Genomic DNA, 13,589 nt, shown 5'->3' with positions numbered 1-13,589 from the left:
AATTGTAGCACTTTCCTGTGTCTCTGCATAAGCCTTCCAAAGTATCACCAAGCCATACTTACCATTTCTGAAATGGTGTTTGCTGCTTTGAATTTCCTTGCCCATGGATAAACAGCTACTGACCTGGGGATGTATCAAAATTGCTCATAATTGCACGCTTCTATAGTTTTGATATGTGATCAACAGAGGGTCCATCGCACCCCCACAGCTGGGATTGCATTTTCTCTGGAAAGCTTTTTGGTCTTTAGTAATTTCATGGTAGAAAAAACAGTCAGATAAAACTGCTTTTCTGTGTGATGCTTCAGTAAGAGGCAAAACTTTACCTCCTGAATTTGTTACAGCAACACAGCTCTGGAAGGAATAAGCAAGCATGTTTTCAAATGAGTTTTTTTTTTTTTAATTGTGCAATAGTCCTAACATTCATAGAATTTTACAATATTTTCCATTTTTTCCATTTTGGCTTTTTTTTCCCCCCTAGAGCAAATCCTTTATGTGGGGGGAAAAAAAGCAGAACTGTTGCAACAACCCTTTAATAAATCACGCTAGGAATTATCTGACTTGAAATATAAATCTGTGTTTCAGAAATACTGTACTTCCTGGTTTTGTGGACCATTTTTTTCTTTCAGTAAATTCAGGATAACTGGATATCAAGTTAGTGCTGCTTATTCCCACACACCAACCCATTCTTGTCCCATCAACATACACCATAATAAGGTTCATCTTGATGCTCTGATGCCTCAGATGTCAATATGTAGTCAATTCATTTCATCTTTCACTGTGTCGACCTTCCCCATCTTCTTGTTTCTTATGTTCCATGTTCCCACTGTGAGTCTCTCTTTGCAGCTTCAGATGTTCTTTTCCTGCATGACATCATCAGCAACTAGGTGTCCCAAAGGCTTTAATCTAGCCATGTCATAAACACCATTAGTACTCCAAAAGACCTCCAGTTCTTCCTGAGTAGCATGTTGGGTGCCATCATCCAGCACTACATCGTCAAACATTTTAGGTTTTCTAGCCATGTGGTTTTCTTGATAAAAATATTGGAGTGGTTTACCATTGCTTTCTCCTGCACAGTATGAATTGATGCCTTTGCTGTTGTCACCAAAGTGATCATCTGCCTCCAGCATCTTCCTATATTGCTGCTGCCCAACCTAGGTGCCTGCATGCTTTAGCTGGACAGCTAGGATGACCCTCACACTGTGGTTGACCCTGCTGAGAATATATACTCTTGGCATACAATCCTAGCATTCTTTGCTCATCTCTCCCTGGAACCTGTTAGTCTTATGTGCTCCTTGGTTCTTAGATTACATTCTTCAAACTATTTTTAAGCAATTGTTCTCTTACATTTTGCCCCATCATCTACAGCCTCTTTCATTTCATCATTCCACAAACATCCTTTTTCATCCTTTAGCATTTCTCCATATACTTCTGTGACACTGTTTACCATAATTCTTTTCATACTGTTTCAAGCTGTTTCCATGTCCTCTTTCCATGCATACATTTTAGATTCATTCAGTTGAGCAATTAACTCACCTTCTGATGCTTTTTCATGCAGGACTTGTAATTCCTCTTCCTGTAGTCATTCTGCTCTCACTCTCATTTATTTCCTTTTCTTTCATATTCTTTCCATCTTCCAAAAGTTCCTCTCTTGATATTACCAAAAAATTAACTGCTGCACCTATAGAAAGTCCCACCACCCCTGTATCCTATGCTAATTTTCTAAATCTTTCATCTTAATCAGACATCCATCCATTCCAAAACTCATTTCTGGTTCTTCTCTTATTACTATTTAATGGTGTATATGTTTTTCTACTTTCATACATGCACACCCCACCCTAGATAACAGTGCTTCATACCTTCAGACATATATTTTAGTCCATGCATTCATTATTAAATCTAATAATTCACCTTCACTTCCCTGCATATATCCATCAATTCTATGGTCCATAAGATTGGACCACATTCACCATATCCATTACAGCCTCTTTTTTCTTAGTTTCACAGACACACAACATATCTATTTGTCCTTCTTGCCCTTAATTTGTACACCACCATATACTCCTTTTTATTCCAAGTTACACTTTTCTATAAGCCATGGTCATCACCAGATGGGCCCATAAATACTGACCTCCACTGCCCAAGTCAGGCTTTCACATAATACTTATTAATAAGATAGAGAAAACATATAGATTAAGTTTCACTCCTTAGCTGTATATGTGCTACATAAAGCATTCCCAGCTGATAGAAGGATAATACTGGTCTTTTCTGGCACATTTATTACATAGGTTTGATGTGTTCTATTGTTATGTATTGTATTGGTTTTACATTATATTTTACCATCATTTTTAGTGTTTAAGGGTTGTGTTGTAAACCACCATAGGCTGGTTTGCCAGAAATGTGTGGGTAGACATATATCAACAAGCAGATAAATAAATATTTGGCCAATGTGCCTCAAATGCCACCAAAACCCAATTTAGTCCAGGTATGCTTAGGCTATTCAGTGAAATTGGGGTTTTCCATTCCTGCATCCCACCAGTTTGGAAGATATCAAATTGTCCATCACATCTTGCAGGTTCTCTGCTGGAGATATACCTATTGCTGTCGGATGGAGGAGGACAATTATAAGCCTGGCCATGTGGGTTGTACAAGCTTGAGACATTATGCTCAACAGAAAGGGTAGATTGTTTTAGCAACAATACTATGAAAAGGCTTTTTTTTTGGTTTCAGTATTCCTATTTCTGAGAGCTAAGAAAGCTCTGCTGAAGATCTAGGAGCCAAATAGGAACTCCGAACAAGATAGGGAAGCACAGCCATACTTTTCTTCAAGACATCTCAGAATATATCTACTGCTACCATTTCCAGTGGCAGTTATTTCAAATTTGCATTCATGAATTTTCTTTTAGTATGCACCTTCCCTGAAAGCTAACATTAGCTGTTGAAAGGAAAGGAAAAAGGAATTGGATGGCATGCATAATTTCTTTTTCATTATTAGTGAGGCAGTGTTTCAGCCAATGGGGAGGAGGGAAACCCCTGTTTGTGCAGCAGTACTTAAGCTTGGCTGGGAATTAGAAAAAGTATTCCAACATATGGGAATGATATTAGGGTAGGTAAGGTTGGTACATGGATATGTAACAGCAGTGAACCCAGCAAACAGAGGATTTGCCAAGTGCTTCAACAGGCATCAGTAAAACCTTGGTAGTCCAAATGTCTGCTACTAGATTGTATTTTTTTCTTTTAAAGAAAAGACACACAGAACAGATTCTTATTTTAAAGGGAAACTTAGTGTTAGAATGAAACAATTCAGCAGTCACATTATGGTATTTGGATTCCCCATAATAAATGAATGAATAATGTAATTAGTTTTAGAAAATAAAAGAGCCAAGACTGAAGGAACACAAGAGTATTTCGAAGTAGTACTAAGAAGTAGTACCGTTAAGTAGTAGTAGTAAGAGTAAAAATAATATTTTAAAAATCAGGCATTTAAATGCATTTGAATGCTTTATTATACTGGAATTGCAGTGATATTAACATTTGTACAAATGCATAAAATATCTCCTAGTTAGAAAGAGATGTAGAAATTGGTTCTAGATGTCCAATCTCAATGAACGCATTGTCCATTTTAATAAATGTGTTCACAATGCAGAGAGAGAGAAAGAGAAAGCGTAATATAAAATTAAGCATATTAAAAGCAATTGTGACAGCCAAATATTTACAGGTATGTACCAATTTTATTTCTCTCCTCCCAGAATAGGAGGTGGTTGTTTTTGTTGTTGTTTTTAACAGTTTTTTTTTTTTAATGGCATACAATACAAAAAGGGGATCATGCCCGAAGCCTATCAGCACCCTTTTCATCCCCCTGTAACATTCCACAGTGTTCTTCTTTCTCCTGCTACTAAATGATCTTTGAAATCAATAGAGTTAAGTAAAAAATGATTAAAGAAAAGCAACTTACATTGATCAACCAGCAATTAAAAATGGAGTAAGTTTGAAAGATGCATTTGGAATGCATGATGGAGGGAAATAGAATAAGTTTCCAGGGCCTGTGAAACAGCTGCTATTTTTTTTTTCTGACTATATCCTTCTTATTCCTATAGAATCGCCTTTTATGTGGGGTCTGGCTATAAAAAGGCTGTAGAAATGAACTCTTAGTAAATTCCAAACACAAATCCACCCCTCACCAGTACCCCCTTTTTTTTTAATGGTTAGGTGAATTAAAAAAGCCATGTTGGTGAAAAATAATTAATTAAATGATTCTTTATGAAGAGAATATATTCCATTTCCCTCCAATATTTATGAATTTTTTGGGGTGTAAAAAATTGTATGTTTAAGAAGAGTGGCGTAAGAGGGATAAATTGTTCATACAGTATATTCACAGGTAAGAAGCATGGTGAAATGAAGGAAATTCAGATACTTTTAGCTTTACTTCTGTAGTTAGCGATAAAAGAGTCCTGGAGACAACCAAAATGCTATTCCTCCACCCCAACTTTTTAACCCACCCCCATGGCTGATTTTACAACTACATGGAAATAACCTGCAACTGTACAGACCTGAAGCCTAACACAACAAAACTATGATTTGACACAGGCAGAGCAATAAAATTCTGTTTAAAGAGAGATGCTTCGTAAAACATAATGTGACATGTTTGTTTCAATAAAACAAGAAGCTGCAGATGGTGTATTCCACATATTATATGCGTTTTGTGCAAACAGACTTGAGCAAAATGTTATCCAAAGAAAACTTGGAAAGAACTCAGATTTACACTCAGGAGAATTCATCTCTCTGCTCTACAGAAACATTCTGCACGTACATTGCCAACTCTCAGTTCTTCTCTACCCCTGTTAAGTGGTTCACAGAGGTAGAAAAATGCCAACATTTTCACATCCTATTTCTTCCAACATTTGTGTTGATAAACAGGTATTTCTTCTGACAGGGATTGGAATTCAACATAGCAGACCATTAAAATCAAGAAAACAATAGTCACTTATAATGTGATCAAATACGGATTGAACCATGTGGCTAATTGAGAACCTAATAACCCTCAATTGTCATATGGGGGGAGAATTTATGTAAAATTACTGAGAGGAAGGACTGACATGGCTCTGACAGCACTGTTCATTAAAGCACATTCACTGGAATTGAAACAAACAAACAGAAACAGTGAGGTTAGCTTCTTTTTACTAACACGTTTTATTGCTTTAAATAAAATAACCCTTTTAATTAAATTGTTTAAAAATTAAAGTTGCTGTCCCCATTAATCAGACTTCTCTGTGCTTTCTGGGGATTGGCATCAATTAGACATCTGAAAGACACCAGTCTGGGGAAGGGTAAAGTAGAACGAAATGTGACGTTAGCACACAACCTTGCACAACTCTGCTCAGACAAAAGTCCACACACTTCAGTCAAGTATGCGTAGGACTGCAGCCTAAAAGAGTGTAAGGATTCAGAATGGATTTCTCACTATTAGGGTTGATATAACTTTGTCATCTCTATAGAGCAGTCTGATGGAAAATAATGTAACAGCAATTTATACACACTATATATACACCGGTTGTAGTGCTGGTTGTAGTTCTGGGGTTGGGGTGAGGGAGACCACGAGTGGCTTGTATCAAGGAGTTCTTAGCTTCTCAGGAAATTACAGTTCCCAGAATTTGCAAATTTGAGGGATCCCTTCTCAGTTAAAGTGGCCCAAAACCAGTAAGGTTTATTGTGTACAGAATTTTCTTTCTTATTCTATGGCATATACAAAAAAGTACAAGTAGGAGAAAAGGTTGAACATTGTTGAATGTTTTTCCTGCTCCAATCCTCTGAGCAATGTTCTTTCAGATCTAGTGTGATAAATAAGGGTAAATGTGCCACCAGTTCAAACACGTATTACTGGTCAATATTTTACAAATAAAGAGATTGTGGGAGAGGTGGCTAAAGTGCAATTTTCAAATAATATAAATAATTGAAATGTAATATGTTGCTAATTAGTTGCAATAGTTTCCATTTTCTAGGCACTGTTTTAATATTGGAACAGAGTTAAATCTTTATATTCTCTCTCCACCACCCTGGCAACATGATGGACAATCTGATCTTATTCACAATGGAGCTTCAGTGGTTTAAAGCTACTGAACACTGTTTAGTTATGAAAACAAGAAGAACTGATAAGGCGGTTTAGTGCAACTCACTAGGTAATATTAGAAAAGAAGTAAAGCATCAGACAGGATCTCCTTTGCTTATAATGGGCTTATTCATCAAGGCAGTTTTCCAGTTATATGGATTATTTCTCTTTAGCAGGCCTTTGCACATCTTCAACAAAAAAACAAAAGAACGATATGTTTGTACATTTTTGTTGTTACAGAAAGCAGATGCTGCTTTCAGAAAAGAAAAAGAAAACCAAAGAAAACAGAACTGAATTCTGGACAATTCCAGGAAGCCGTTCTCAGCAATTGTAGTCATCTAAGATGCGTAACTCTTGCTGGCGATATACAAAAATCTCTCTCTATAAGTATTTATATATAGATATTTATATTTATATATTTATATATATATATTTATATATTTACATATACATACACTGAGAGTTGTGCACTGCAACTTTAGTGGGGCAATTCACCAAGATGTACCACTGCCAACCTCTGTTTTTCATTTCACTGAGGCTTGCATGAGGCTAAGTATCTTGAATGAAGATGTACAATCACCACTGCTTGGTGATTACTCCCAAAGTAATTAAGAAAAATACAAACAGATTCTACAGAAGAATGCTGTTTAAATGGAATGTTAAAAATAACATTTAGTAATAAATACTTTATAAAATTCTATGTGAATACAACATTAATAGATTCCTGGTTTGGGTTTTTTTTTTTAAATTTCACTTTGGTCCTCATTAATTTCCATATATCCACCATATACTTTTTTCCTTTTCTTTTGTTTTATAGGAAAAAATGCTGGCTAAAAAGCAGGAGCTAATTAAAAGACTTCTTATAAAAACACAAATACAGAGACACACTCACACACATAGTAAATATTGTTATTTTTAAAATATAAATTTCACCCCATAGCTATAGCTAGCTTGTTAGTAAAGAGAAGAGCGGTTATGTTGAAATGGCTGATTTTGATGATTTGCCATTCACTATTTTTTTTTTAATGGCTTGCATACTTTTACAGAAATTGCACGATCATGCAATAAAAGCTCACCATTGTTATAATAAATACTCTAAAGTAACTCTCATTTAGATTATATTATAGAAATATGGCTTGCAGAAAACTTACGTAGCATAGGTATTTTCTATTGCAATCCAGCCCTTTTTGGTAAGTCTTGCAATTTGCAGTGCTTGTGGGGTTTTTTTTCTCTTTTTTCCTTACATTTAATTGAGTTTTTGTACAAACAACAACATCCAAGGTCAGTTTTTATATAATTAGGCCTCATTCTCTCCTCAGTGAAGTGGATAGGGCTACCATCATCTGAGCTACAGAACTCTAAAGCAAAGAAAAACCAAAACCTGTAAATCTTTGATGTAATCTGCAGTAACGTTATTCAACTTTTTGCAGCTCAAATCTTGTACCTCTACGTTTGGGAAGGGGTGGGTTTATTTTAACTGTTCATTGGAACAATATTCAGAAACAAAGTTGGCAGGAAACTGAAATGGTCGGTAAGTTAATTAGTTTTATCACTGGGAATATGCAAATTAACATCAAGTTTTTTAATGGTTTTTTTTTCTTTCAGCCTTTATATGACTGTCAAGCAGACCTCTGGAAGTGAGACAGAATTCTAAGTAAGAAAAGGAAGTTCAGAATTACTAGAAGTCTGGATTCCAAGGGTGAGTAACTTCTCCACAGAGACTGATGACATTTATAATGAAGTAAGGAGGAATATAGTGCAAAGGAGGAATGTTCCTGCATTAGTTCATGAGTTTTACACACTGGGGTATTTAGATGTAGTGATCTGAAGTTTAGCCTGGGGAAATGCATGGCATTTTGCTGTATTTTGGTCTAAGAAACATTATTTGCAATAGTCTGAGGCAGCTGTGCACGCCTTCTTTGGAATAAGGAGGTGAAAAAACCTGAGGTTCTTCCAGCTTGCCAGAAATTAACTCTCTGCCCAGGAATGACAGAAGTGGACAAACATAATCAAGTACATTCTAGCTTATGAAATCTCATGCACAAGAATCATTTAATTCTTCAAGCACTGTTCAGCTCTTTAGTAGTTTCAGGTGAGTTATTGAGCACGCATATTTGCTTCCTTTGTTTCACTTTTCTTTAATAAATATTTAAATAGTAGTCTGAGGAGGGGAGAAAGCAAACATTCATTTTAAGATGGACAATGGACTCCTATGCATGGATGCTTCCTGTTGAGTCTGTTCGTTGCATACGTACATTTCAGTAGGAAGTAAGCATGACTGAATTAAAGTGGCTTGTGGGCAAAAATACCCTGGAGTTTTTGCAGTGTCAACACTGTATGTTACAACCTGTGGAATAGTATGATGATACATAGATCGGATGTCACTTTCCTTTTCAATAAAGTTTTTTCCCCATTGAAAGATCCCTGCATGAGTATTTTTAAGATGCAGTTGCTGCCCATTGGGTTGCACCATTCACTTCAATGGAAGGGGTAGCACTATCTACAGATTCCATGACAGATGCTGCATTTCTCACTCCATCAAAATAAATAGCACAACTGTTTGGGTAGGGAACCTCTTTGTATTTATAGCAATGCAAGGAATCAACCAAAATGGTGACTGTTTTTTTAAAGCTCTGTATTTCAACTGAATTTCCTCAGAACCACTGCTATTTCACAGGTATCATGTCATTTTAGCATTTAAATAATAATATAATAAAAGTCTTATGTTTTTAATTTTTCTATGTTGTTTGAAGATTTTTTTAAAAAAGAACCCTAAACAACAAACTTTACTATATTCATATTGCCTCTGCATCCCCACTGCTTTATCAAAATAAAGTATATTCTAGAAGTATGTAGTTTGTACAAGGGAAAAAAAACGAAAAGGCTGCTGGAAGTCTTAGTATTTTAGTCCCAAACCAATAAATGAGTTGTTAACTGCTCTGAGGACAATCCTAAATTAAGAAGTGGAAGTGAAGTGACAAGTGATAGACCCTTTTCAAAACGTTGCTGGAATAAGTCATGGATTTTTATTTTTTTAGCAATAATTGTGCCAAGCTGCCACACTACTGAAGTTTGCTTTTTGAAGGGATAAGGAGTTCTAAATTCAGCCTGTTCAACTCCATTTTGGGGTCAATGGCTAGAGAAAACCCTGCATATAGAAGATCATGCTTATGTAGGGCTACCGCATCCAGGTTGCAGAAATCAAGATGAGTTTGTTTTCTTTATTTCTTTGCTGCCTTCTAGTGGCTTTTTGTAGCTTTTTTTGGTAACTCATCTGGCTTTTTGTAGCCCAAGATCTGGTAGCCCAATACTTGAGGGAGTTTCTACAGCTGGCAGATATCCTCTAGAAGAACTCTCTGCTTGCAGATGGATCTTTGGCTTTATTCAAACCCTAAACAGCTAACAGATCTGATATTTTAGTCCACAATCCTATGCACATCTGTTTGGGAAAAGGGCCCATTGTTCACTGTAGAACTTTCTTTAAGTGAAAGATATAGAAAGGTTAGGCTGCATATTCCTGTAAAAGGAGACAGACTGAAGAGCTATAACGAACATGGTTCCACTGATTTCATACAACTTTGTCACAGCTAATTTTAGCTGAATTGGAATCCACTATGGCCAATCCAGATTACACATTTTCTTCTTAAATCTGGACCAGAAAAACAGTAATTTTCAAACCTATTTCCTACTGAAATTTCTTTTGCTTCTCAGATTGTTGTAAAATTCATTTGATCTCATTAGTATTATAATGTAATGTTTTAATTGGTAAACTCTTATAAAAGGAAAAGATAGATTGAAAAGAGCAGTGGTAGTTGATTTGGTGCTAGATACTAAAATATTGATCAGTTTTGCCAAAAAGTCAACTTATTTTTTTTCTGAAATGCATTTTTTATCTCAGAACATTTTTAAAAGAATATGTACACATAGCCAGTTTAACTGGTATGTAATGCTATTCAAAATGTATACTCTCAGCCTGAGTTCAGATATAACACAGCCTCAGTTTTAGTATCAAGAACAAGTTCTTTTAAAACTCAGAAATGGTTAGTGGCACTTATCATCTTTCTTCACTTGTCAAAATGACCAATTTCATGACTCGAGATTCAGCTGGGTGTTTTAAAAAAAATCAATGTATAATTTTAGAGAAAATTTATTTGGAACTGAGTCCTGTTAATAACACTGAAAACTTCTTTATCTAAGTCAGACTACTGGTGAAAATAGCTATTTACAATGATTACCAGTGATTCTTGAGGATAGCTCCCAGATTTGTTTGAGACTGAATCTGGAGTCTTTGATTTTAGGAAATTAATTAACTCTTAATTTTGAGTCAGTGTAACAAAAAAATTTTTTTTGGACTGAACAGTTTTATTTGGAAAATTAAATGCTAAAACTTTGAATCTTATACAGTGAAGAGGGCCTAGTTAGGATCTCGTAAGAAATGCCATTTCCCAATTACTGATTTTTAAAGCATCCTCCTTCACAAAATGGCCAGAGGCAGGGTATGATTATAACCACCCCCTTCCTCTGCTCTTCCCTGATATTAGCAATTCTTAGCTGTGCATCCGATAACATGGCATTGTGTCTCTGACTCACACAATTCCTTTATCCAAGATTACTTAAGTGTAAGCAGATTGTTCTACTCTCTGGTTTCCCTTGTTACTTTAAAATACTATTTGCAAGACTATAGTTTATTCAATGAACCGAAACTGACTGGGTTCACACAATATTTTATGCCAAATCATTCCTTACAAGACATAATGGCTGGGTTTATAGAAAATGCTAAACCAGAATCAAACAAATCACTATATGGCTTAAGGTATTGGGTGAACTCAATTCAGTGACAAACTCAGTCACTGAATGTAGTGGTTTGGTGCAGTTACAATCCTATGAAATTGAGGACAATTTTTCTTGTTATTGAACAAAAAACATAGTACTGTCAGAGTGATATTTACTTTTTCTCAGTGCTATAGATTCTTACAGCAACAATCTTACAAGGTTTCCACTAGCACCGTGACCCCATCAGTAGCTTTACCTGAGGTAAAACTGCTTTCAACCTTTACTATTTATTAAAACACCCTATTAGGGTAATATAAAAAGTGTTTCAGAGAAAATCAAAACCCCACACAGCTGTGGATAAGGGGCTGTTAAAAAGAATGAACTAGCAGATGCTTCTGAGCAAGTAGCTGGTGGATCAGGAAGGCTTTTCATCAATGTCAGTGCTCCTTCAACGTTAAATAGAAACTGTGCAAGCAGTGAAAAACAGAAACAAGAGTTTTAGTATGAAATACCATAAAGACTTTGTAGAAAGAAGACTCACAACTACATGGTTTATATGGGGAAATAGAAAAGTGCAGAAGGTCACAGCATACAAGGAAGAAACAGAAAACTCCACGGAAGCTCAAAACCCATACTCAATTTAAACATTTCATGTTTTGTATTAATGTTCCATTTCTGCATGAGTATTCTGGTGGTAGGCAAAAAACATAAACTATTTGGTAACTGAAAGGCTTGTGATATTGCAGAACAAACTCCAGACAGGCACATCCTTTCTGGTCTGCGTACGTTCAAATCTTTTCTGAAAACAGCTAGACTGAGAAAACCTGGGTTCACCTCCTCCCTTCAGAAAGCTTCAGAAATATTGAAGACTTTTATACTGTTTCATAATCAGTTCCAACAGCTCAGAAAAAGAGAACATGGATTGAGAGCAGGACCCCTAGGGCCATAACGCCAAAGGATGTGGAAACATTTTCAAAGCAGAATAATGATTTGCAAAGCTATGAGCGTGATTGAGAGTTTGATGGCGCTGAAAAACCATGTACTTATTGCACTGTCAACAAGTGTATGGCTGTTTCATATTTCTTAAACCTCAGTTTTTGGCTAATGAAACTGTTATAAGATGCTTCGGTGGTGCCAACCAGCGATGATGAGAAGGAACATGGCTATGTACAGAAATAGTTTGGTTACAAACAAACAAACAAACAAACAAGAAAATGGTACCAGAAAACTAGAGAAAGCACCAAGCATCTCCCAAGCTGATAGCATAGTCATTGCATAAATCCCTTTATTATTACTAAGTATAAAAGATGTTTTAATAACTAAAAAAATCAAGCTCATAAGTCTTTTGGGGGCTGCAGAGTCCTTCAGATCTGAAACAATCTTGAGAAGACAATGCCTTTAACAGAAAAGAAACCTGATAGGCTATCATATTTTTCATCACAGTTGCTGATCGCTCAGTTTTAAAGAACTGGGTTCATATCTGTTCGATGGCTTGCAAGCTGGCTGAGGGTGGAGCTTCCGACGACATCACTGACAGCAGAGGAAGTTGTAATGGTGTTATGCTGGATGACTTGTTGTTGTGAGCAGGCTGGAACAGGACTAGCAGGAGGACTACTTTCGGGACCTGAACAGAGAAGAAAAGAAGACTCATTCCAGATAGTCCAGCTTTTTTTAGCAGGGCAAAGTACTGAGGAAGCAGACTGCAATATAAAACGTTTAACCACAAGAACCCTGGCATTAAGATTAGAATAATCATTAGAGATAAGGAATAATAGGAATAAAGGAAGCTGTAGAGTTGCCTTCATATTATGGATACTACATTTCTATCTTAAGCTATGTCGGCATTTAGCACTTTTAAATAATGGAACGATACCTCAGTGTAAGTAGTAAGTCAGCAGAGCGCTACTTGCATGGACCGAAGTATCATCTCCTTTGGGGATATGTGTCATGTAGTCAAGGCTGTTCCAGCGAAATACTGAGTACTTTGCCTCTTCTGTCCATGCTGCTGAGTCTCCTTTTCAAGCCTTTGGAGAGGGCTCTGAATGATGTCAAGCTGGGAAAGGAAGGCAGTGCTAGTTCCGAATCCCCCCTACACCAAATGGTTCATGGAAATCTGGAAGTAACTGGCTTTACTGGAGTTGCTGCTCCATCCCTAGGAAACCCAGTTGGGCCCTGCCATGAGAAGAGCAGTCTCTGGAAGCACAAAAGATCGTCACTCTGCAGATGCAGAGAAGACTTTAGATGGAGCAGCAGTGAGTTTTCTCCAGAATTACTTTGTTTTAAATTTCAACTGAGGGACATGTCACAATTAATAAAGCAGCAAAACCAGGTTTGCCACCAATTGCTCCCTCAACTAGACGCACAGCCTTGTCTCAGGTTTCTGATAGTAAACATTGACAATATACAAACTAACCATTATAATGCTTAACTCTCATTCTTTGCATTTTTTAGGTGTGCTACTGAAGTTATGGCTTAGTTCTTGTGGATAGTACAAATGTGCAGGGAGGCTGTACTATTTCAGACTTCAGGTACAGACTCTAGTGCTGAAAGGCTCTTTCATCATATTGAAAGCAAGGTATCAGGAGAGTTCATCAGGCTAAGTTTATGTGGTATATTTAAACTGTACTACACACACACACACACACACAAACACACACCACCATCACCAACAATAACAAAAGTTCCCAAATAATACAGTCCTATGTAGCTCTAC

At 36.5% G+C, this 13,589-nt stretch overlaps 1 protein-coding gene across 9 annotated transcripts in view; it reads right to left on the bottom strand.

Moving 5' to 3' along the window:
* Positions 1-5,681: 5,681 nt before the first annotated feature.
* The window catches only part of CREB5 (cAMP responsive element binding protein 5), a 268,806-nt gene continuing 260,898 nt past the window's right edge, over positions 5,682-13,589 (bottom strand). For 5 of the 9 annotated variants that reach the window (XM_088150721.1, XM_088150723.1, XM_088150722.1 and 2 more), the window contains one exon: positions 5,682-12,500. In XM_088150721.1, the coding sequence (XP_088006847.1) occupies positions 12,337-12,500 (164 nt within the window). In that variant the 3' untranslated portion in view covers positions 5,682-12,336. Of the gene's footprint in view, positions 12,930-13,589 lie in introns of all 9 variants that reach the window. The other 4 variants (XM_088150724.1, XM_088150727.1, XR_015797873.1 and 1 more) reach the window with 3 other exon arrangements.

This window comes from Python bivittatus, unplaced genomic scaffold (assembly GCF_059951505.1).
Source record: "Python bivittatus isolate LINGU-HERP-01145 unplaced genomic scaffold, Pbiv_v1 ctg000610_np1212, whole genome shotgun sequence".
NCBI lineage: Eukaryota > Metazoa > Chordata > Lepidosauria > Squamata > Pythonidae > Python > Python bivittatus.
This window is presented reverse-complemented; position numbering and strand designations above follow the sequence as displayed.